At 38.8% G+C, this 26,183-nt stretch overlaps 1 protein-coding gene across 1 annotated transcript; it reads left to right on the top strand.

The window, feature by feature from the left end:
- Positions 1-3,833: 3,833 nt before the first annotated feature.
- On the top strand, positions 3,834-23,866 carry ASL (argininosuccinate lyase). The gene is made up of 17 exons (XM_039345912.1): positions 3,834-3,903; positions 4,205-4,269; positions 9,988-10,182; positions 12,368-12,451; positions 13,110-13,166; positions 14,435-14,532; positions 15,644-15,721; positions 16,195-16,272; positions 17,266-17,318; positions 18,089-18,151; positions 18,641-18,755; positions 19,427-19,511; positions 20,102-20,161; positions 21,437-21,520; positions 21,640-21,720; positions 22,159-22,265; positions 23,619-23,866. The coding sequence occupies exons 2-17, from the start codon at positions 4,258-4,260 to the stop codon at positions 23,761-23,763; spliced, it is 1,395 nt and encodes a 464-aa protein (XP_039201846.1). The 5' UTR covers positions 3,834-3,903; positions 4,205-4,257; the 3' UTR covers positions 23,764-23,866.
- The last annotated feature ends 2,317 nt before the right edge of the window (positions 23,867-26,183 follow it).

Here is a 26,183-nt window from a genome sequence, read left to right as displayed (position 1 = left end):
ATCAGTAGACATCACTGGCGGAGAAAATAATCTATGTCTTCTTTTCCAGTGGTTTACAAGCATATTATTGTCTCTATTTTCTCTGAATTAAAGAATAAGAGGGTTCCCTGATTCTGTTTTTTCTATCTGAATTCAGTAGAATAGTGAGAAAGTATGTCCTGGAAATTTCTCTTTTTGGTGCAGTTTATTTATTATAGATAGTCAGTTTGGTCTAGTGCAGGGGTAGGCAACCTTGGCTCTTTTATGACTCATGGACTAGTGGTTAAGGCTAGAAAGTAGGAGGCCATGAGTTCAAGTCCTGTCTTAACCATGAAAGCCAGCTGGGTGACCTAGGGTCAGTCATTCTCTCTCAGCACAACCCACCTCACAAGGTTGTTGTAGTTGTGGGGAAAAGAGGAGAAGGAAGGTGTGTTGGGTATGTTCTTCTCCTTGAGTCAGTTGGAAACACAATAAAGGTGGGATCCAAATAAGCAAACTAACAAATAAATCCTTAAAAACAATGACACGTTTGTTAAATAATTGTCATACCTTTCAAAAATACAATATCTCTATAATTCTGCCTCAGTACTATAGCTAGCAATGTAACTATGGAACAGTTTCAGGAATAAGCTTTTCCATTTCTTTCCTTCTTAATGTTCTTTTTAATGTTTTTCAAATTTTTAATGTTATTTTATTCTCTTCCTTAATTATACAACCTATGTGCAATATATCCTGTATATTGAGAGAAGCTGTATTGGAAGAGGATGAAGATGGTTATTTTATAATATGCAGTTTGGTGATGACAGTATTCTGACAGCTGAAAATCTAAATCATATATAAGCGTTACTAATAAAAGTCAACAAACGCAGTGAAAAAAAAATGGCATTAAAATTAAATACAAAGAAAGCCAAACTAATCAAAATGGTAGAACAACCAGCCTTAGAATTGACAATGAAAATACTGAAGGGGTGAATAACTTCTAGCTTTTAAGATCAGCTATCAACTTTAAAGGAGCAAGTAAGAAATATACCATTTTCTAGCTTAGTGGAACAGCACTGAAGAAATTGGGAAAGATACTTAGATGTTGGAATGTGTCTATATCCATAAAGATCAGAATCATGGAGGCAATGTTTTCCCTGTGGCTATGGAAGCAAAAGCTGGGTTGTGAAGATAAGATAGGATATGTATTGACACTTTTGAACTTTGATGCCAAAGACAACTGTTAAGAATATAGATATTCCTTGACTTATGATCACAACTGGGACCAGAAATTTTGTTGCTAAGCAAGGTAGTTGTTAAATGAATTGTACCCAATTTTACAATCTTTTTTGCTAAAATTGTTAGGCAAATCACTGCAATTGTTAATTGTGATCATTAATCAAATTTGGTTTCCATCATTGACTTTGCTTGCCAGAAACCACTGGGAAGATCACAAATGACAATCACATGATCCTGGGCACTGCAACTGTTGCAAATACATGCCAGTTTGCCAAGTGACTAAATTTTGATTATGTGACCATGGGAATGTTGTCATTGTCATAAGTGCAAAGATTGCTCTAGTAAGTGCAAAGATAAGTTTTACTAATGAAAGTCAAGGAACGCAATGAATATTTTTTTCAATGTCAGCGTAACTTTGAATGATTACTAAACAGATGGTTGTAAGTTGAGGACTGCCTACATTATGGATATCCAAGAAAATGGATCATCAAATAAATCAACACAGACTTCCCATTCAGCAAATGAACAGGCTTAAAAGTATCATAATTTGGACAAATAATGTGAAGACCTAGCTCTTTGGAGAAGTCTATAATATGGCCATATCGTGTAGGGGAATTCACTGGAGAAAGCAACTGTTTGGAAGAATTAGATGTAACATGAAATCAGACCATCAAAGAACATGGTGGCTGGACACTATCAGAGCATAGAAAAACTGAAAGAATCAGTGCAAGACTAGAAAATGTGTAAAGACCTGGCCCGTAGAATTGCCAATGGATATCATCATCATCATCATATTGGGGAAAGTGGGAGGAAAGAGAAGATGAGAATGACTGGCAGCAAAATGGATGAACTCAGATATAATATTGATGACTGCACCATTGGAAGACTTGAGGAACTGTAATGGGACCAAGGAATAATCTTGAGGAACAGGAGGAAGACAAAAGGTAAAAGAAATCTGAGTCTGGGGCAGAAATGTAATTTGAGAAAATGTCTCAAACATGACCCTACCTAGTTCTCATGAGAATAAAAGGGGGGGAGGGAGGAGGCACATTCAAAACTGTAAGATTCTACTACTATAACTTTATAATAATAGATAATTATAATTATACTTTGTGTCTTTGATCTCTAAGTTTGTGCTCAATTTTCTCTAATTGAGCAATTTATTTATTTATTCATGGTATTTATGTAATGCCAGACATCTAATGACTCCTTGTGAGTAACATGTAACAAATAAAATCAATACAAGAATTGTGATAGCACTCAAAAAAACAAGAGCCGTCAACACTCCCCAGTGTCTGTTATGGTACTCAAAAGCTTCTTGGAAGACACTGTAGCCCCTACAAGATTGGTACCATTGGCTGTAAATCAGTGCTTCTCAACGTTTGTGTGACGGCGACCCCCGTCACACATACGTTCTGCGCATGCGCGGCACCTCAATGCGTGGTGCGCATGCGCGGCGCCCCCATGTGCGGCGTGCATGCGTGACGCCCCCATGCACGACGCGCGTGCACAGCACCGCCCCGATGCACGACGTGCATGCGCGCCGCACCCCCCGTTCACGGCACGCATGCGCAGCGGCGCCCCCGTGCGCGGCGCACCCCCCGCATGCGCGGCGCCGCGAAAAATGGCGGATCACCACCTTTGGCGACCCCCGAAAAATGGTCGATCGACCCCAAATGGGGTCGCGACCCATAGGTTGAGAACCGCTGCTGTAAATGATTTCATTCTTCAGCAGGCAGGCCGTAGCATTCTGTACCAAGTGCCACTTTCAAGTAATCTTCAATCAATGCACTGATTCCATCACTTTAAAACTTGTAACTTAAAATGGTGCCCCTCAAATTTCTGCCTGTATATACTTTTGCTTTCAAGGAGCTGTGTTCAAATTCCTGTTTTCATCGCTTCACCTGGACTAAAGCAAAAAGTTAGCCAAGGTTTCCAAATAGATGCTGAAATGTCCATTTTCAATGCTCAAATCATAGTCCTAGAACAGGTGTGAAATATATCCAGGGTTCCCCCTCTGTTTCATTGTAACTCCTGTCAACTTTAACTGCTGTGATGATGTCAACATGGAGCCCAGAATGGTATGCAAAAATATGAATATAAAAGATTGGATCCCACAACAGAAGTATGTATAAGCATCTTTAAAATTATATCTCATAAAATAAGCAAAACAATCCAAATATTTATTTATCATGAATTGTATTTAGAAGGCACTCTGTGGGGCGCTGTAAACTCAACAAGCAAAAACTTCAGTTTCTTTAAAGAAAACATAATAGCCAAATGAAAATGATAAGCTGGAATGTTACAGTCTGTTGCCCTCTTGTGTCCTGCATTGTAGAAATCTGGCTAGACAAAACTATCCAAAATATGTTACTTTTACGATTTCTATGCATGCAAAATACCCATATATACAGCACTTTTTGGTTATTATTCTATGAAAACTCAGTAGCCTCTGAATCTGGATTTTTAAAGTAATTTCTTAGGATGGGGAAAATACGAAAAATAATTGGGGGTCCTCTTTGGGTCATTAAGCCCCGCTTAAGGGGTGGGGTGGGGGGGAAGAAAGGCAGATGGGCAGGACATCCCAGCTGGAAGCAAACCCCGCCCTGGGAGGCGTGGCCTGTTGGCAGTGATCCCTTGAAAAGGAGACCCTTCAGAGGCTGGATTTACAGGAGTTCGGATAGCTGGTGGTTGCACACCCGGGAGGTGAGTTGATTCGGAGACTTGCAGCGGTTGATCAGATTGCAGTGTGGTAGGTCAGCCGTCCCTATGATCTTGCAGCAGTCACTGGCAGGGACCTCTTTGGAGCGAGCGACTCTCTCTCTCTTTCTCTCTCCCTCTCTCTCTCTCTCTCTCTCTCTCTCTCTCTCTCTCTCTCTCTCTCTCTCTCTCTCTCTCTCTCTCTCTCTCTGTGTGTATGTGTGTGTGCGTGCCTTTCTCTCTTTCTCTCCGGGCGTCAGATTAACGGTCCGCTTGTTTGCAATAATCGTTTCCCCCTATCTGACAGGTTCTCCACGTTCTTCGCAAAAAAAACAGAAAGAAAACTCACAATCGTCCGTCATGGCAGCTGAGGTGAGTGGGCATCTGGAAGTCTTCTCCCTCACGTCCCTTTGGACGTGGAAACGACCTTTTGCCACCTCCCAAAAGATCTACGTGGGGTGAAGAAAAAACGGGGCTAGAGAACGGTTTCAGAGATTGGGCAGGTTCTGATGGGACTGCATGAAGTTAGTGAAGTGGTGGAGTTAATTGATTGTGAGCCACATGCAAGGTTTATTTATTAAGGGCTGCAGTGCACATATCTGATTATGCCCCCTCCCACTTTGGAGTTATTATTTATAATAAAGTATATTAACTGAATAAAAGTGCCATGGTATAACGTATTGCATTTCTACCTTAAGTAAGCAAATAGGATGCAGCTGTTATTATTTGCTGTATCTATAAGCTCCTAGAGTGATATGCTCTTCTCTTTCAGAGATGAGAACTAGATGGATTTGATCCAGTCCATCAGGAGATTTTTTTTTTTAAAGTTGCTCTTATTTGTAGAGTAGGGAAGATCCTGTTTTTTGAGTTTATAGAATATTTTTCTCTAACTTGATATCCTCTTGCTTATATGGGACTTGAGTTACACCATCTCCCCTACTAACTCAGTTATTAACAACTGAAGAGCATCCAACTGGAGGGAAAAACCCAATTAGGCAGGCAGTTTAGCTAGTACGTGAAACGTACTTTTTAAAAAAAGTCTAAGGCTGAATCATAAACATTTTGACAACCCTGTTTCTAAAAATGCTTCAGCAGTGAAGTAAGGTGCTTTATAACACAGCAGAGAAGGTAAGAAATATGTTGAAATCTCTGGCTCCAAGGAACTTTCATTGTAACAATTAGAATGACTGCAACTAATTCGAAATTAGATATAAATGGAGAATGTATATTTGGGAGTTTATTGTAAGTAATGAAGAAATACCTGGGAAGGTGATTGCATTAATAGATGTTGGAAAATCTGGAGTTTTGAGAACATTGTTGAAGGAAACAGATGCTTTCTATATGAGTTTCACAACTCATGTAGTAAAAGAAAAGAGCAGAATGCTGTTTAAGAGAGAATGGTGGAATGAATGATTGAAGGTCAAAGAGGAATATATGGAAGTTAGGGCACCACTTATTTAATGATTAGTTAAAACACATTCTTCACAGTCATGGAACCATGGCTTTGCTAGGAATTCTGGGAGCTGTAGTCCAACACATCTAAAGAGTTGCCAAGTTAGCAAAAGCAACTTGCATAAAGCATTATAGTTCATGCATTATATTGGTGGGCCAATAGCTGAGGGACCAAGCATAAGCTCTGCCACTAGAAAGTTCCCAGTATCCTTCCCTCCATTTAAAAAAATTAATTAGCCCAATTAGTTAGAGAATTGCTGGGCTGGACTGTACCAGCAGACTTATTCTGTGGGGCTGTATTTGTACAACTTAACTTAGTTACTCAATAAACTCTTATTCTGCATTCACACATACATTCAAGTATATACTAATCAGAAAAATTGGTTTGCATATCAAACATAGCACCAAAAGCTAACTACAGAAATATTAGTCAAATTACATATGGTGCAAATATAGCTACACTAAATCTTTAAACTGCCCATGTCATGCACCCATTCAGCAGTTCCATATAATATATTTTCAGAGTTGTAGAAATCAAGAGGGACATGAACAAGGGCTTTAGAATCTAACTCCCAATAGTTTGGGGATTGAAGATTGCAAATCAGATGGCCAAGGTCATCTGGAAAGGCATCACTGTGGCAGGGAAGAATTTCAATTACCCAGATACCAACTGGAAATCTAAGTTTATTGTGAGTGGGAGGGCAAACAGGTTCTTGATGTGCATTGCAGATAGCTTCATCATCCAAAAATTGGAGGAGGAAACTAGGAGGATCAGCCATGCTGGACTTAATATTTGTTTAAAGGAAAGAAATGGTTGTGAAGTAGATGTTGTTGGGACCTTGGGAGAGAGTGACATGTTATTCTAGAATTCACTATAACGGAGGTAGGGATGAACAGATGGCAATCAGATCAGTATTCTAGATTTCAAGGAAGCTGATTCAATTAGCCAAGGGGAAAATAGGAAGAATTCCATAAGTCCTAAAATAAAAAAAATCAGGAAAGTTAAATTATGAAAAGTGAAATAATTGAGTCCCAAACAGAAATAATACCAAATAGAAAAAAAATGGGAGGCACCCAAGGAAACAGTTTGTAGTTACATAAAAAGATCCATGTCAAACACAAAGGATAAATTTAAAAAACATGCATATAACAAAAGCAGAATATTAAGAAATGGTCCACCTCTTTAAGGTTGGGCTCAGGAATCCTAAGGACTCAGAATGAGATGAAGTTGTAAGAGAATGCCAAAAATAACAAGAATTCACTGAGTATGTGTGGAACAAAAAGAAAGTTAAGGGAGCAATTAGTCTGAATGGAGAAGACAGCAAGGTAGTGAAATCCAGAGGGAGAAATCTGAATTGCTTAATTCCTAAATTCGATTCAATTTTTATAAAAGGAAAAATTGGTCCAATCTGTCAAAAGCCACATAATGAGGGAGAAGGAAAGTGTAGGCCAAAATAGGTAAGGAATTTATGAGAGCATGCCAAACTGCTTTGAATGAATTTTAAGTCTCTGGATGGAACAGTGTTTCTCAACCTTGGTCACTAAGTGAGGTTAACTTCAGTTCCCAGACTTCTCCAAACACCTTTCTGGGAATTGAAGTCTACCTCTCTTAAAGTAGCCAAGACTGAGAAACACTGAAGTTTAGCCTAAAGAAGAGAGGCCTAAGGGAGAGACCTGGTAGCAGTTTTTCAATGCATGAAAGACTGTCATAGAGAAGAGGATGTGGATTTATTCTCCCTAGTATAGGACAGAACCAGTGAATGGAAAGTTTACAGAGAGAGACCCAAACTCAAAATAAGGAGGAAATTTCCTAACTTCGGCAGCTCTTAAGTAATGGAACGATTTGCCTCTTACAGGAAGTCCTTGACTTATGATGCTTTGTTTAGAGATTGTTCAAAGTTACAATGGCACTAAAAAGGTGAATTATGACTGGTCTTTGTACTTACTACCATTGCATTGTCACTGTAGTCATGTGATCACAATTTAGGTGCTAGGCAACTGGCTCACATTTATGATAATTGGAATATCCTGGAATCACATGATTGTAATTGGCAAACTTCCCAGCTGGATTCTGACAAGCAAAATCAATGGGGAAGCCATTAGGGAAGTTTGCAAATTGCAATCATGTGATATCTCACTTAATAGCTGCACCACAATGACAGGTTTTCCGGTTCCAATTGTGGTTGTAAGTCAAGGATTATCTGTATCGTCATGGGTGTTACATCACTGGAGGTTTGGACAATCATTTGTCTGGGATGGTATGAGAATTCCTGCCCAGGATGGAGGGGGGGGTGAAAACTTTTAAGGTACTTTCCAGTCCTGTGATTCTATTACTGTTATCTCCTCACCTCCTAAAGGAAATATGTAGCTAATAGGATCCTGCTGTGAAAATTAAAACCCTTATTCTCTGTCAAGTTATAACAGAATAAGGAACAAATGATTCTTTTGGTGGATTTGCCAAGCCTGTAATTTCACAATATCTCTTTACTTAGCTAAAATTGGTGATCAGTATTAAATTGTTTTTGGTCCACTTCCTATCCTGACCAGAAAGCATTTAGAAGTGCAAATATCACATTAAAATGGCCTTATTTGAAGAAATACCCTCACCCCACCCCCTTAAAACTGCTGGATGAAGATTTAACCTTCTTTTGGCCCAGAAACCGTATCTTCTGACCAGTGAACTTTGACTAGCCCTTAAGCACCACATGCTGTCTTCATGTTTGCTTTGAGAAAACAGGGCAACAGCTGCACCTGAATCATGCTGACCAAAGGACTTTTGGAATTGCTGCAGTATACTGAGCATATCATTCAAAACGAACAAACCATAATATGCTGCCAGGTAGCCAAATGAACATGCTACATGACGTATAGTCAATATCTTGCCAGAATTCTACATAGAAAGAGAATCTTGAAAGGTGTTTGGTGTGTGTGTAGAATAGTTGGATTCTAGTGATAGACTTGAATAAATATATATATTTTAATGAAAAAAAGTTGTACCATGGAAGAAAAACTGCTATGTGTGTAGATCTTGTTCAGTGTTGACTTCAGAATTCTGAAACTGATAGGAAGCCTGTTATATTATCAGAAAAATCCTAGCTGACTGACTGAATGAATCTAGTTACTGAATAAACTAATTTTCTGAATTACATTATACACTGAGCCATAAATTAACCATATAAGCTCATTAAACCACAGAAAAATCTAACCAAGATTAAATTAACTGGAATTATCTTGTGTAATGCAACCACAAGATCTATATCCAATAGGTTTGTGTGTATAATTATGTGTATAGTTATTATTATACAAGCAATATTATCGGAGTCATTTGGCAAGTGGGTGGTTTACAAATTGAATGAATTAAAAATGAACATGTAAACATGTTTATTTTTAGGTGATATATACATGGTAAAATATGTCCTCCTACATGAGTGAAAATAAGAAACAAATCTTCTAAAACAGCATCATGTGTTACAAATGATAGGATTATGCTGTCTGGTTAATGGAAGCATTTTTTAATAATTTGACCAGCTATATGATTGTCCATTTTTTTAAATCAGTCCTACAGGTTTCTTAGGACCTAAGAAAATAGTTAATGATGTACAAAATATTACTAGTCCAGAATATCTGCACATTCTTCCATTATTAGAAATATGGTTAACCGTCTTCTCTGTTCACAGTGTGCTTTTTTATCAAACATGTCCTCAGAAGATTGGTTATCAAAATAAAAATATCTAGCTCCCAAAATTACTGTAATCTTTTCCCTTTCAATACATTGATTATAGTAGAATTTGTGAGAATCTTCTTTCTTTTATTTCCAAGATCTTGACATTAATGTCTAAATTTAGTAAAGTAAGGTTGATTATCAGGGTAAAAATATTAATTAATGGGGGGCAATTGATGTTTTTATGCAATGGAGGAATGATCAGATGTTCTAGGTTCATAATGTTTTCCAAGTCATTGGTTCTTTTCTCAGTTTCTGAGAAACCATCAGCAACTTATCAAACAGAGATCCAACCTAGAACTAAGGAATAATTCCTTGACAGTGACAAAAATTAACTTGCCTTCAGAAGTTGTGGGTGTTGTGGGTATTCCATCACTGGAAGTTTTTAAGAAGAGATTGGACAGCTATTTGTCTAGAATGGTATAGGGTCTCCTGCTTGAGCAAGGGGTTTCACTAGAAGACCTCAAGGTCCCTCCCAACTCTGTTATATTGTTACTGAACCATCATACTGAAACTTTCTGCTTCCTCAGGATGCCAGCGACATAAGGCCAGTGCTGATATTTGGCAGTATGCAATATGGATATATAAGTAACGCTTCCCCATACACCTGTGAGCTTCTTAAAGTGCCCTTGTAACAAAGCAGTCCCAGCAAGTTGAACTGACCAGGAATGGTAATAGGGACATGATGCCCCAGGTTAATCTATCAAGAACATTCCAACAGCTTTAGATGATAGATGTTGCTTTCAGTTCTGGTGGAGATTGCCAGCCCCCCCCCCCAAGACAGATAGACAATGTTTATCCATGGCATAGGTTGAGGGCACCATCCTTCAGCAGCAGAAAGATTTGGGCTAGTATACAAATATGGCATTGGAAAAAGTTGTTGTTAACCATTACTGTCCCCCTTCTCCCCATCCTAGAGTGACAAACTTTATGGAGGAAGGATAGTGGGAAGTATTGACCCCATCATGGAACAGTTTAACGCTTCAATCGAGATTGACAAGCGCTTGTCGGAATTTGATATCTGCGGAAGCATGGCTTATGCAAAAGCTTTGGAAAAGGCTGGAATTCTGTCTAAAATTGAAATGGAGAAGATCATCAGTGGATTAGAGAAGGTAAAGCTGTGATAGGGGTAGAAAGAACTCCAAATAAAGGTGGCCTTAACTACATGGGACAGCTCAGCTTTAAGTAAAAGGATTTTGCAAAATGGATTCCCATCAGTATTTTGTAAATTTTATAAACTGATAACTGATAATTAATTAAGGCATTTTCCCACAGTTTTACAGTAAAAGCATGCACCCCCAAAATAGGCTTTGATTTTAGTCAAGCACTGTGTAACAAGGAAAACGTCATCTGCTAGCCTTTTGTCAGTCTACCCAGGTATGCCAACGGGACTTGAGGCTGATATAACTTGAGCCTGAGAAAGAGGTGAGAGAAGAACAGCTAACAGGTTTCACACAGAGAGTCTGTTATAAGAGAGGAGAGGTTGAAATGAGTGGCTAAGAAGAAACTGAGTTGAAAGGAGAGGGAGATAGAAAAAAGAAAAAATGGCTTAGAAGCAGTGATGGACTGCAAAAGAGCTGAACAGCAATAGATTTACATATCATCCTATAGTGCTTTACATCACTCTCTAAGTGGTTTACAGAGTCAGCATATTGCCCCCAACAATCTGGGTCCTTCTTTTACCGACCCTGGAAGGATTGAAAACTGATTCAACCTTGAGCCGGTCAGGATTGAACTCCTGGCAGTAGGCACAGTTAGCCTGCAATACTGAATTCTAACTATTGTGCCACCACAGCTCATAAGATTCCAGGAAAACTCAAAGCCACTGAAGAGGAATTAGCACAAGATGCTCTGCAAGAAGTAGGGCATAGCATGGGATCGCTGTACCTAGGCAGATATTCAGAGGAAGAAAACAATCCAAAGACATGAAAAAGAAGGTCCTATGTTTTGCTAACTGTAGAACACGGGTTCTCAACCTGTGGGTTGGGACCCCATTTGAGGTCAAACGACCATCTCACAGGGGTCGCCAAACAACGCAGTCCGCCATTTTTTCCCCCTTTTCCTTAGCTGTGCTACTCCCTTTTATTTTATTGGCTTTTGAAAGCCAATAGAATAGATTCTCTTGAATAGAGTCTAATTCTATTGGCTTTCAAAAGCCAATAGGAATTGTCCAGGTTGTCTCTGCCCTGCTGAGCCCACCCAAAGTCCCATTCTGCAAACGGTGCTGCACCAGTTGAGTAGTCCTCGACTTACGACCGGTCCGGTTGAGTAGTCCCCGACTTACGACCGGTTGGGGGTCGCAGCATTAAAAAGGTTGAGAACCACTGCTGTAGAAGGTTGCCAGCTAGCTTCAGCTGAAATCCTAGAGTATTTAGTAACAGTTGCATTTTAGAATAAGCAAGCTGTCATCTTGGTTAATCTCTGAACAATAGAGAAGTTAGGTTATAATGTACAATAATTGATTAAGTTCTAAGGAACACGGAACAGAGAAGAGAGCCACAAGTCTGTTTATATTCATTAGCTGAATTACACAAGTTTAGCTGTTGTCTTTCTGTTATTGTTGGGCTAAGAATAAAAAAGCCCAGAAAGGTTCCCAAGAAAAAACTTTATGTGTTTCATTTTGTTTAGGCAATCTTGAGAATGCACAAAAAGGAGGAGACAATAGAGAGACTGAGCAAATAAATTTCAGATTCCTGTGAAGGAAATAATATGACAAAGTCAAGTAAAAAAAATTGAGGCTGTGGAAACCATGGAACTGGACCCAAGGCCACACATTATCAAGCCTGGAAGCTTTGGGAAAAAATCTGTATGAAATTTTGTTCTGAAAGGCATAAAAATTACACCTTATAATTTTTATATAAAGAATTTAAAGGGCAGGGAAGACACAACCAATATAGGGTGCAATCTGATACTGGCTCACCAGGAACAAATCTAACACTATTGGCTTAATTAACCCTGCATGGAAATATGGTTTGAATCTTTCAGGCCTATTAATTAAAATGGGAAAGAGGTCCAAAGTCTGTGAATACAAAGCACAGAGTTTCAGTTTAGGCTGAGAATTATGAGAATTTCAGACCCAACACATCTGGAAAGTTGCTAAGTGCTGCATTGTGCTGATGGTATCAACTACATGGTTACTATCACCAGATCTCTGTCAAGAAGATTACAGCTAGGACGTCTAAGAACAGGCCTTGCTATTAAGCCCATGAATGATCCATTAAGCCTTCTTTTTTCCCAGACAACAAGGACATTTTGTGAATTACTAAACAACTTTTTCTTTGACTGCTGCTATTGTAGATTTCTGATGAGTGTTCCAAGGGCAGCTTGATCATCAGCCGAACCGATGAGGACATCCACACTACTGTTGAACGTAGACTCAAGGTTTGTTTGATTTATCTGCTTGACTGAAATTTTCTGATTTGAACGATAATGTTGATTTGGAATGTTCATAAACATTCAGACTGTTCCAGATAGAACCATTTGAGGGTAGAGTAGGATCAAAAAGATAACAAGGGGCAGACCTTCTCTAACAAGGAAAAAGAGCATAATGGGGATAGGGTGGGGTGGGTTAATGAGATAAATTTGGTGAACCAGTTTAGTGCAGTAGTGAAGGTGTGGACTAGAAATCAGGAGAACCCGAGTTTTAGTTCCCCTTTATGTGTGAAAGTCGGCTGGGTGACTTTAAGCCAGTCACTTTTTCACATCCAATCCACTTCACTGGGTTGTAGTCATAGGATCAGAAGTAGGAAGAAGGACCATTGTGTTGTACAAAGCAAAGGTAGGGTAGATATCTATAAATGAATAAATGACCCCACTGAATCTAGAAAAAGAGCAAAATCTGTGCCTACCAGTGCTCAATGATTTTTTAAATTTAAGTATACCAAAATTACTAATCAAAGACCCAGTTTCCACCTAATATATTTTGAAGACTCAGAAACATACCTGGTTTCAGTGGGCTAATCTTGGAAATAGCCTAACCTTGCAACTGCTTGTAGAATCATTGAAATGATGGAGAATGAAACCTTTCTTTTTATTTCAGGAACTGATTGGTGATGTGGCTGGAAAGCTTCACACCGGACGAAGCAGAAATGATCAAGTAGGAAAAATCTGAACAGTTCCCAAATAATTTTAGTTATATCAGCATTCTAGCGTTTCCCCCCCCTTTCGGGTTTCATATTTCTCTGCAAATGAAGTAGTAGATGATCATTGAAAGATCTTGAAAATCTGAATTATTACAAAGTATTAAAGACATTTGTTTTCTTTGATTTGAAATAGTAAAAAAAACCTAAAGTTTTTTGAACTCTGCCATATTAGTTTAAAAACATATGTTGCAAATGAAATAAAATTGCATATGATATAGTTGCATCTATTTGTAGTTCTATTTTGGTTAGATAGTCATCTGGCAGAAAAATCTGATCTTAAGCAATGAGTTTAACCAGCTAATAAGAGTAGTTTCAAAAAAATTCTCCCTTCATCTTTTACTTCTTGTATCTGATCAGTGGTGGCTTGCAGGAGGCAGAATTCAGAATTATTAAAACTCCTGTCCTCCTCCATAATTTATGACTACCACTTTGTGGTGATAGAAGCTTCAATGCACTGGACTCAATTGGGCAACAGATGATTTTTAGTGATAGTGTTGCCATTTGTATGATAATATCTTCACACAAATGGTATAAATACCCAAGATGTCTTAATTTCTGCTTTACCAGACATTCCAGAATAAGGAACACAGGAATCCATTAAAATGAGGTTCCATTATACTGAGAATGGATACTTGCTAGAATAATTAAGTTTAGCCACTGTCTTTAGTTATTCTGAGCAAATGTTGAAATAGTGCCTTGAGACATCACCAGGCATCTGAGCTGCATTCCAGAAAAAACATAAATACAGGCAGTCCTCAACTTATGACCACAATTGAGTCCAAAATTTATGTTGCTAAGTGAGAAATTTATTAAGTGAGTTTTGTCCCATTTTCTTGCCACATTTGTTAAGTGAATCACTGCAGTTGTTAAATTAGTAATATGGTTGTTAAGTGAATCTGGTTTCCCCATTGACTTTGCTAGTCAGAAGTCTGCAAAAGGGGATCACAGGACCCCAGGACACTGCAATGGTCATAAATGTGAGTCAGTTGTCAAGCATCCAAATGTAAATCACATGACCATGGGGATACTGCAATGGTCATAAGTGTAAAAATGGTCATAAGTCACTTTTTTCAGTGCCATTGTAACTTCAAATGGTCACTATGTGAACTGCTGTAAGTCGAGGACTACCTGTAATCTTCTGAGCATCCTTTGGAAAAATCATACTTCCAGGTAATGGTTTGGGACTTCTTTTTGAAAAGCCAAATGTGTGCATTTCTTACAGATAGTGACTGATCTGAGGTTGTTCATGAAGAGCTCCATGACAATGCTGTCCGTTCACCTTCAACAGCTCATTCGGACCCTGATAGAACGTGCTTCCACGTAAGCCTGGCTGTGAATCAAGAGCATCTGCCTGAGTCCAGCTGTCTCTCCCACCCTTCCATCTTCCATCCATTAATAAAATTCCCATAATTATTTTAGCAAATCCTCCTTAGTCCTCAACTGTTGAAATAAACCCCAATTCATTCTTATTATCCCTGCTTAGAAGCACCAGGAAATGTGTGAAAAAATCTCATCCAGCCATCTTATTCCCCAGTGGCTGACCAGATTCTTCTGGTAACTTGCAAGTAAAGCACCAAGTCCTTGATACTAGATGCTGAGATATACAAAAAAGTCTCCATTTAGTTATGAGGACCACCAGCCCATTATCATTGAATCACCCAGGCCAGTGGTTCCAAGGAAGTCCTAAAAACAAACAGGGAATGTCCTATCTTCTCCCAAGTTTCTGATATTTTTTTTTCCTGGAGCTGGGGAATTCTGAGAATGGCAATCCACACATCTCAAAGTTGTCAAAACTGAGAAATATTGCACGATATGGAGGTTCCATTTAACGAACCAAACTGACCAAAACAAAATTGCAAACATAATTATTCTCCATGAATTAGATTCATCATATCTGAGATATGTGAAAGCCTTTTTTGCTGGAGGACCACACTGAGCTTTGTGTAGTTGCCAAGGGCTGCACTCCAGTAACAGTAAGGGATAGGGGGTTTTCCCTATAGTATCCCTCCAAAGTAGACTTGGGGGACTGTAAAAGGATACTGGCCAACTGCATAGGGTCAGTAGGTATCCTCTGACCTGGCTCACTAAGATCTAGTCACCACCCAGTAAACCTTTTTGTTTTTTGAGTTTGACCTGCCATTGATCATGAGAAACAATTAATAGGCACATAACTCTAATTGCTTTCTCTCCATAATTTGGACATTGTTTTGGTTCATGGTAATAGAATGTGACAACTGGTATACGTGAATATATTTTTCATCTGTGAATTCCTCCATCCATTACAAAACCCATGTTTTTCCTTATTAATGTGTGACAGGATGATTAGTTTCATAAATGATTGCTGGTTTTTCCCCCCCCCTCTTCAATTGTCTCCTCATTGTTAAAATGAAGGGTAAATTTATAACTTTATGGTCTGCTTGTTCTGTTGTAGTGAAATGGAGGTGATATTTCCTGGCTACACCCACCTGCAAAAGGCTCAACCAATCAGATGGAGCCACTATTTACTCAGGTAATCAATCCCATAACACTTTCTGTAGGTAATTTCTATCGGTGCTTACATCAAACAAATTATGGCCATCGGTGGGCCATCCTCTATAACAGCTGATGCCCTATGAAAGTGGAAAATAAAAGGTTGCATCTGAAAATAGACCTGTTTTTAGTTTGGAATTGAACTTCTAGATCCAAAACTCAGATCCCATCAAATTTTGCTTTTAAAATTTGAATTTTTAAAAACCATGTATTTATTTTTCTTGCTTATAGTGAATGCTTAGCATGCTCTTTGTTTGAGATGGGCTTACATGCCATGTACACTATTCAAGTTAATACTTTTACGTAAAATTCTGCAGTCCATACATTCATGTGCCTAAGAACAATTTTGTTGTTGTAAAGATTTCCTATTATCTGCACTATTAAAATTCTCTAACAAAAGAACCTTCCTTCCTTCCTTCCTTCCCTTTTTTTATTTTTCTTTTTTTCTCACAGCTTTGCTGTTGCACTGACAAGAGACCATGAACGCCTCTTTGAGGCTAAAAAAAGGATCAACGTTCTGCCTTTGGGAAGGTAAAAGCAACCCCACACCCAGAAAATTTGTGGGCCACTAGAGGTCAAACTGACTTGCTGTGAACATACTATCTAAAGTCCTAAACCAAGAAATTTTAATGTGGGTGAGGAAAATCCCCAGTTGTTTTTGCAGGTTAGCTAATCTGTTATTGTATTCAACTTGGTTTCCAGAAACAGGTCTGTGCAATCAAATAAAAACTTTCATCATACAGATTGACAAGATAATCATAATTTGGCGGCTTTGCCCAAAAGCAGAAGGACAAAAAAGAACGAAGGACCTTTAAAAAATTATTATATAAAAAATATTGCATTTCTTATGTGGGGAATAATCATAGAAACTACTTGCAAACTATGATGTAATAAGGACAAATAGCTTCATTTGGTAGCTGCATTGTAATTTTCTCTAATAGTATGGAAACTAGAGATTTTTCTTTACAATTCTCTACAAACAATATTATTTATAAGTCAGTTGTCACACCTTTAAATTTTGATGACATGATCATGGGGATGCTGCAATGGTCATAACTGAAAAATGGTCATAAACTATTTTTTTCACTGCAGCTGTAACTTTGAATGGTCACCAAATGAACTGTTGTAAAGTGAGGACTACCTGTAATAGGGAGGTTGACTAAAAAATATAAGGGCAATCAGTAGAGAAGGCCTAGATGCATTATAATTAATAATAAAATATCAAAATATCATGGTCATTCATATGGAGGAAATGGAATGAAAGTGTGGACAAATGAGGGATGCAATTCAAGATTCCTGATTTGGGTATCCAAAGCTATTGGCATTATTGACATTATTGGGGCCAGCAAAGCAAAGCTCCTCTGACTTTGTTCCATACGATGCTGCTGAGGGAACTTCCTTCATGCAATCACTGTGGAGCATTGCAGAGGATCTGGGGTATGCCATTCACGCCCTCTCTCCTCTGTGAGATGTCTTTTTTCTATGTAGACATTTTAAGGATTCCTTCTAATCTTTCTGTTGCAGTGGGGCTTTGGCTGGCAACCCTTTTGGCCTGGACCGTGAACTGCTCCGCCGAGGTGAGCTGTATGTCTCTGCTTGAATAAGCAGTTAAAATGTGTCCAGAAGGCAAAGGGATGTGCAGATTGCCAAATGAAATGAGTTCAAGGATTAGGCACAAGTATTTTGAAGTTCTCATACAGAGTGATAAACATAATTCTTGATGTTTCACAGCAGTGGTTTCCAAACCAAGTCGTTGGTCTTTCACCATCATTGGTGAGGTAAATTAGATTGGTAGCATCTCAGGGACATTCATTCTCCAACCTTGCTTTAAATACTTCCAAAGCCACTTGGGGTTTTGTTCTTAAAATGGTTTGATAGGAGTGGGGTTAACATTCCTAACACGAGAATTTCTGGGACTCAAGCATGGAGACATGCAGAGGTTTTAGTCCTGGAAAAACATGTTGTTTCTTTCTTTCACTTGTACGAGGATAAGTTAGATGTGTTCATTAATGAGGAAATACTCCATGGGAATTGGCAGAGGGTTAAAATCAGCAAGATGGTTTGCTCAGTAGCATGATCAGAGCTCTGACTCTTTTGTGCATTTGTAAGATTTTTGATCACACCTGTGGATAATATTCTGTTATGCATCCCGAATATACTTATGTTGAATTTCATAACTGTTTGGTCTTACATGCCAGCATCTAAAGACCTGCATGCTGCCAGCAGGACCGTTGGAAAAAAAAAAGGCTTTCCTTCTCTAAACTGGGACCCTCCAGAAATGTTGAAATCCTATTCCCATAGTCTCCAGAATTAACTGTATCCTTAATTTTTTTTCTTTTAATTACAGAATTGGATTTTGCCACCATCAGCATCAACAGCATGGATGCAGTGAGTGATCGAGACTTTGTGGGTAGGTATACTGTTTTTGTGTTTCTCTTTGGGAGTCTGTAGTGGCAAAGTTGCAAAATAATATGATTACACACAAAAAAAGAGGAGGAGCTGACCAGGAGTGTGCTTGAATGATTGTCTCAAGAGCTGTGCTGGCCCATGCACAGTAGGTCAAAAGCTGCTAGCTCCAAATACATCAACCAGAATGCCATGTGGTTCTGATTTTGATGGGTGGGTTGAAGGGTGAAATAAATGCATTAAGTCCTTCAGGGATTGAAGGTTTTCATGTTATCTCCCAAAACCTGTCCAATCTCCCCAAAACAAAGGCTAAGCCAAATCACTCACAGTAGAGAGTCTAGGTCTCAACAAGGAATGCTTTTAGGGGTACTTCTTAATTCTGTATCCTGGATTATGCAATGATTGTTTCTAGCCAGGGCAGCATACTTTGCTTTTCATTCAGAAATAAAATTTAGATTTTCTCCCTCTCCCTCCCCCTTCTTCCTTTTATCAGTGGAGTTTCTTTACATTGCTTCCATGATCATGGTTCACCTGAGCAGATTATCTGAAGATCTGATTCTCTATACCACAAAGGAGTTTGGATTCATCACTCTCTCTGATGCATATTGGTAATTTGGGGGCATCTCTCATCCTTTCAAGACCTTGTTCTAGCAGTTTCATTCTAGAGTCCAGTAACTTTGATATTGCGTTGATGGAGACTCTTATCTGGAGTTCCTCCAATTATAATCTTTTTTTCAAAAATATTGTTCTGTCTTTCCACTGAGAAACCAGGTTGCTGTGCAACACTGAATAAAATGAATCAAATGAGCATTGCGATCATAAAACCTCAGTAATAAAACCATTCACAAAACAGAAACAATTTGAAAAGTCAATTTTGAAAAGATATACTGATAGTCCTTGCTTACCAACTGCCTCATTAGCAACCAATGCAGAAGTGAAATTGTTAAGTGGTGGTGATGTCTTGTTTAATGACTGCACTGATTCACTTAATGATGGAAACAGAAGTGAGTTCATAAGTCTGGTGCAGTCACATGACGTTTTCATTAGTGACCACAGTACCTAGCGATGGAGTTCACAACAGTGAACCAAGTAAGCATGGCCAAAGGGCATTTCCTTAGCAGCCTCTTCAGTGGGAAAGCAAATAAATAAACAGCTCCACCTTCCTTCTGAATAGAAAATTTGTGAATTCACGGTAGTAGTGCAAAATTAGATATTGTTTGTGCATTAGAAGCTTGAGATATTTGCAGATGCATCATGATATTTTTGTTTTTGGTTAAAGCACTGGGAGCAGCCTGATGCCCCAGAAGAGAAATCCAGATAGCCTTGAATTGATCCGCAGCAAGGCTGGCCGAGTGATTGGAAGAGTAAGTGCTTAAGTTTCATTAAACACAGAGTTTGTTTGTTTGTTTGTTTATTCGTGTCAGAAGCATCACAATTAAAAATGGAAATGCCTTAGTAAGCCAGGGATATGTTTGCAAGGGAAGTTTTTAGTTCGGACATATAAACCCCACAGAACCTGACATGTAAATTCCACAGAACCTGCCATATAAACCCCACAGAACTTCAAGTCAGAACTGAAGAAGCTTCTTGGATGAGAAGTGAAACATCTTCAAGGAAAAACAAAGTCCAGTTGTCTTTTGAAAAAAAAAAACACCTTTGGGACGACCCACAGAAGGAAGGAAGATTAGGATATTATACAATTATAGCTTCTATTTTTTAAAGTTAAATATTCAATGTAAACTGAGGATGGAGTAGGTAGGAGTCTGGAAAGAAAGCTAATGCTGGCTTTCTGAAAAAACAAGCATTCCTGAAGCTGTGGGGTGGGGGGCCGTAGAGTATTGATCCACGCACAAGAGATGGTAGCCTTGAAAGTGAGGTGGGGAGATTTACTGCCCTTGATGATGACATGGCCAAGAACTGGGGATTTTAACAGAGCTTTTTGGACCTCTTGCAGGCTACTGGACTCCTTGTGATTCTGAAAGGACTTCCCAGTACCTATAACAAGGATCTGCAGGTAAATGATGGGATTCTTTCCATCTGATCATCAAGGCTTGCTCTAGTTGCTGCTTCTCTGCATATTCAGTTGATTTTAGGCTATATAGTTGTGATTCTGTAACTTCCTGCTGCAAGAGGAGAACAATGTTTGAGCTGATAAGATATTCTAGAAAGCAGCATGTGATCTTATAGCACTTAGGCTAGCTTAAGCTAGTGCTTCTTAACCTCAACAAATTTAAGATGTGTGGACTTCAATTCCCAGAATTCTTCAGCCATTCATAATTATCTGTGCTTTTTGTGAGGTATAAATCAGTTTTACCAATTTGGTAACATTCCTGCCAACCATTTCCCTGGCTTATTTGCAAATTCAAAATTGTTTTGTTTTGCATAATTCATTTTTACATCCATTTCTCTTACTGTTAACAAAGACAGCTGCCATTGTAAAAGTTTAATTTGTTGTGAAATAATTTTCTTTTTGGGGGGAATTTACCACTGTCAAAGAATCTTGACTTAGATAGGCTGTCACGCCCCAGTTGGATTCTTTTTTGGCTAGTCTAAGCTGACACAATTAGGTTGTGTTCACAGGACATACTTAATCAGATTAGGTAAAGATCCTAGGAGATACACATGTATAACATGCTATGGTTGATTAACTTTTTGTGTATCTGTGTTGCAGCTAACAGATAAGAGAAGAGAAGATAACCTTTATTATCATTTTTTTTACTGTGGGCACAATGGCACACATCAAAAATGAAATTTAGTTGCCCACTCTCAAAGTGAAACACATACATGACATACACCTAAACATACTATATACAGCTATATATATACAACTATATATAACAGGTTAGTTTATCATGCAATCTAAGGTGCAAATCTAGAAAAGAGCTTAATTTAATATCCATATTCAACTTATGTGAATGCAGCCACTGAATATTGCTTGAGGGTTAGCAAATATAGAATTACTTTTCTGACATATACTCATGATCATTATTGGGGAGGATCTGTATGTGATTATTATCAGAATAACCATGTTTGGAAGTGGTTTATCCTTAAGCACTGGAGCTTATTAAGGACCTTGTCATTACTGGAAACTGGCTACTAGGCTAAGGTGTCCTTGAGTCTTATCCTGGGAGACAGCCCATGTATAAGGTAGAAAAGATAAGTTTCTCCTCATAATATATCACCTTCCACATGCATTGAAATGTCAGATGTTGGGGCCAGAGGGTGTTCCTCCCCTACCAACCATTATCTTCTTAGGTAACCCTCTTTCAACATTTTTGTTTACAAATAGGAAGATAAGGAAGCTGTGATTGATGTGATGGATACCCTGAGCACTGTGCTTAAAGTTACCACTGGAGTTATCTCCACTCTCCAGGTGAGCGTTTCAAAAGGATGAGTTATCCTATTGTCTAGAATGGCGTCAAGATTTTTCTCTGAATCTCCAAGAACCTAGCTAGCATGTGATAATTATGATTCTTTCATTCATTTTTCTAGATCAACAGGGATGCCATGGAAAGAGCCCTGACCCCGGAAATGTTGTCTACAGATCTTGCTTACTATTTGGTGCGCAAAGGAGTGAGTATCCAAGCTTGTAAGGAACAGAATCACTTATATCCATGTGCCCCAACCATGACTCCATGGCGCAGGATGTCACTGGGCAAGCAGTTTGCTGGGCATCCTTTCTTACCACCCTAAACAAATCTTGAAGAACCTTGAGCTTGTGAGGGATTGCTGTTATACTGACGAGTACCTTCCTTCAATATCTGTTATTTTATTTAATGGATTTATAGGGCTGCCCAACTCAAAGAATATCCTAGCAGGGATCCAAGAGCTTTCATAAATGATGCTGCAATGGGGTTTTGCATTTCATGTCTGTGCTACATTCTGTAGTGCAGAAATAGTTGGAAATGTCAGCACTGAAATATCAGCTTCAAAACACTGGGAGTCTTTTGAGGGTAAAAATTAGACAGAAAAATCTTTAAGCCTCCTGATTTTGTTCCCCTTGTGTTCCAGGTGCCATTCAGACAAGCCCACACTGTTGTGGGGAAGGCAGTCCGTTTAGCCGAGACCAAAGGAGTGACTCTTAATCATTTATCCATGGATGACCTGAAGGGAATTCAGTATGTATTGGGTTATGGGAACTTTTAAAGTTTTCCCTATAGCAGTTACTGCTTTTAAGAGCTGTGGTGGTGCAGTGGTTAGAATGCAGCATTCCAGCCTAATTCTACCCACTACCAGGATTTCGCTCCTGACTGGCTCAAGGTTGACTCAGCCTTCCATCCTTCCGAGGTCGGTAAAATGAGGACCCAGATTGCTGGGGGCAATATGTTGACTCTTAAAGAGGGTTATAAAGCTCTATGAAGCAGTATATAAGTCTGCTATTGCTAACTGCTATTGCTAACTCTTGAAAACAAGGAAGCCATATTTCTACCTCTAGTAGCAGTGGATATGGAGATAAGTCACACTTATGGAATGCTAAAGATTTATGCAAATACTACCATCTATTCAGTTACCCTCCGGGACCCCACAATTCCATATCTTTTTTTTTCTAGGGATGGAACTTATCCCCTGAACTAGTAGCATAACCTAATTATGTAATGATGAAAACTCTTTCATAAGTACAATCATAAAGAGTAAAGTAAGCAATCTTTTGTAGTGAATGCTAAAGGGATAGAGTGCATAGATTAAGTTCCAGGATCCATATTCAAATCCCTGCTTAATCAGAAAGTCCATTTTCTATCAGCCTAACCTACCTCACAGGCTTGTGCTGAGGAGTCACGAACTGTGTTCCAGGCTGAGGGCCACATTCGGCTTTTTTAGTTGCATGCTAAGGGTTGTAGTCCAAAACAATAGTGGAGGCAGGACAAAAATCTGACTTTGGTTTCATTTTACTTGCTCTGAAACTTGGGTAAATCTAAGTTGTGCACTTAAAAATTACAAATTAGTGACCACTTTGTATGAGCTGAGGAGATTGTACTCCAAATGTTGAGAGGCAGCAGCAGATTCTAGGACAGTGGGTTTTTTTTAAATTTGGCAACTTTCAGATGTGTAGATTCCAACTCCCAGAATTCCCCAGCCAGCACGGGAAAAACTCTGTTCTAGAATGTGAAGTTGTATACCTCTGCTTTACAGGTTAGCTAGGCTATGTAGTCCACTTGCCTTGCTAACAACAATCTGTTCATTCTCTATAACAGGGGTGGGGAACAATAGCTTCTTTACGACTTGTGGACTTCAACTCCCAGAATCCCATGGCTGGCTCAAGAATTCTGGGAGTCGAAGTCCACAGGTCATAAAGAAGCCATTGTTCCCCACCCCTGCTTTAGTAGGAGCCATTGAAGGTGAAAACTATTCCTATTTGCAGAGCTCCTGTATTCTATTTCTCGGCCACTTAAAATGTGTGAAAAGAGAAGCTTTAGGTTTAAATGACTGTCTTTCTGTAATATCTGACTGAAGCTATTTCTTGTTCCTTCCAGCCCCATGATGGGAAGTGATATCTCACAAATCTTCAACCACCAGCATAGCGTGGAGCAGTATACCTCCCCTGGGGGCACCTCCAGGAGCTGCGTGAGTGCCCAGATTGAATATCTGAAGGAGATGCTGAAGAGGCAGAAGGATTAAGTTTTGAGTGTGGGGAAATACTGTCCCGTTGCTGCAAGTTTCTGCTTAGCATGTTTAATCACAAGATAATAAATACAGTGGCATATTGGATTTCAGGAAAAAATGTGTGTGCTTGTTTTTTTTTACTTTGGGTCATATATTTCAACCAGGAAAGATTTACTTAGTTATTATTTCAAAGATGTTTCCACTTGGAAAGATTTATATAGTTATTTATTTCCATCAGCTTATATAGCTGTCCATCTCAACAGTCACTCTGGGTAGCTAACATAAAATTAAAACTCAAAAGAAAACAAATCAATAACAAATATACACATAGCAGTAACCAAGAATAACATTTTTTATCGTTTTATTGTTTTTTGTTTTTATTTAGAAAAGTATCCTCATGATGAGATAGGTGGCAAATAGTACCAGTAGTGCAATTCCCAACTATTGGAGCACCATTGACAAATTCACCATCAGTCAATTGCAAAAGGCAGCTTTTCTTGGAACAGCTTACATCCTGCTAGAATATCTTTAACACCATCAAATATCCACATCTGCCTATCCCCAGGTCCTTGGGAAGGACTTTATAGGCAGACAAAAATGCCAAATCCAGTCTGAACGTCTGGTTGATTGTGCGATGGTCCATAATAATATTAATAATCATTACAATAGTGGGGAGGGAGATCATGACTATAAACCGAACAATAAGCTAGGTTGGCACAATAAAATAAACGGGGAACATACAGTAAGAGACCAAGCTTGGCTCACCAAAATACAAAAAGATATACATGGAGTTCGATACTGAGAACCACCAGCAGTAATATCCTGTTGGACAAAGCTATCCTGTTCATAGGAGACAAAGCATTTATTACTAGCAGTGTGAGTTCAAGGGGCAAAGGGGTGGGCATCTTCAGGGTCAAGGTTTCCAAGAAAGTTTTTACAGTTCAAAGCAAGTCAGCTCTGATTCCAAAAATCAAAGGTGATTTATGTCAGGTGTTTCTCAACACAACTACCATTTCTCCATCTTTCTACCTTGTGGCTTTCTATCTGAAAATGTCAGCCAGCATTCCATATGTTGCTAGTTAGAGCTCTAGTTCAGAGCTGGTGGCTTTGGGTGTAGAACAGGGGTGTCAAAACTCCCAGCCTGCAGGCCAGATGCGTCACACCGAAACCACGCCCACCCCATTGCTGGCAATAGAGAAAAAGTCATATGTTGCAACACTGACATCCCTGGCGTAGGTAGAATCAGTGATGGAGAGTTTCTGATTTTGCCTTTTCTTTGGTGGATGTGTCCAAAAACTTCCATTCTTCCCCCCAACTGCCAATCTGCCCTCCTCCAGACAGCCCTTTCATAAGTAATTCAGTGATTTTCCAGAAGTGAATCCAGCAAGCCAAAAGTTCCTATTCCTTGTCTGAAATTGTTTGCACACCCCAGGGCACAAGAGAAGGAGAGTAATAATTAAAACCTAGACAGTTTACTAGATGGGAAAGATAATCAAACAGCCAACTGACAGCAATGCATTACTATATGTAGTCCTGCAGAGACTTTAAAGTTTACATTTCTCATATTGGACTCTTCTCATAGTGCTAAACAGGCTGAGATGTTTATGAGAAGAGAACTCATACAAGAGAAAATAGCTTACTGTACTTGAAAGACTGTACCATCCGCATTTACATTTGGCTGTTATAGCTTCCATAAGCTACACCTGGAGGAGTTCACATATTGCAGACACTATGGCTCATGCAGGCAGCCCAGGGCCTCTCTAAAAGTTGATGTCAAATTATGTTAATATGACATTAAATACAAGAAGAATACTTGCATTAATCCTAATTAGTTGAAATTCAAATCAAACTTGTCACAGCATCCAGACAATTTTGGCTACTTACCAAAAAAGCTAAAGTAGAATTAAACCTCAATAATATCTGAATGAGAAACCACCAAGAGCTGTGAAGGAATTTAAAAAAAAACCCTCCTGAAGAAGACAGTGGCAAAGTACTGCCATATTATTGCTAGGACAATTACACTTTCACCAGAAGACAAGCTTGAACTCCACGGATTTTCTTTCTTCAAATCAATTTCATTTTGATCTTAGCTCTACTTATTTCTTTGTCCAGATCTAGCCTGCTTTGTTAGCCCTGATAATCAATATCATACTCTGCTGAAACTTGAAGTCTACATTTTAATATAGTTGCAATATAGTAAGTACTGAAGAAGACAGTGGCAAAGTACTGCCATATTATTGCTAGGACAATTACACTTTCACCAGAAGACAAGCTTGAACTCCACGGATTTTCTTTCTTCAAATCAATTTCATTTTGATCTTAGCTCTACTTATTTCTTTGTCCAGATCTAGCCTGCTTTGTTAGCCCTGATAATCAATATCATACTCTGCTGAAACTTGAAGTCTACATTTTAATATAGTTGCAATATAGTAAGT

The sequence above is a fragment of the Crotalus tigris genome, unplaced genomic scaffold (genome assembly GCF_016545835.1).
Source record: "Crotalus tigris isolate CLP2741 ecotype Arizona unplaced genomic scaffold, ASM1654583v1 scf7180000017987.690289119674:8195010, whole genome shotgun sequence".
In the NCBI taxonomy this organism is placed as follows: Eukaryota; Metazoa; Chordata; class Lepidosauria; order Squamata; family Viperidae; genus Crotalus; species Crotalus tigris.
Note: the sequence above shows the minus strand (reverse complement) of the source record. Positions and strands in the feature narration are given on the sequence as shown.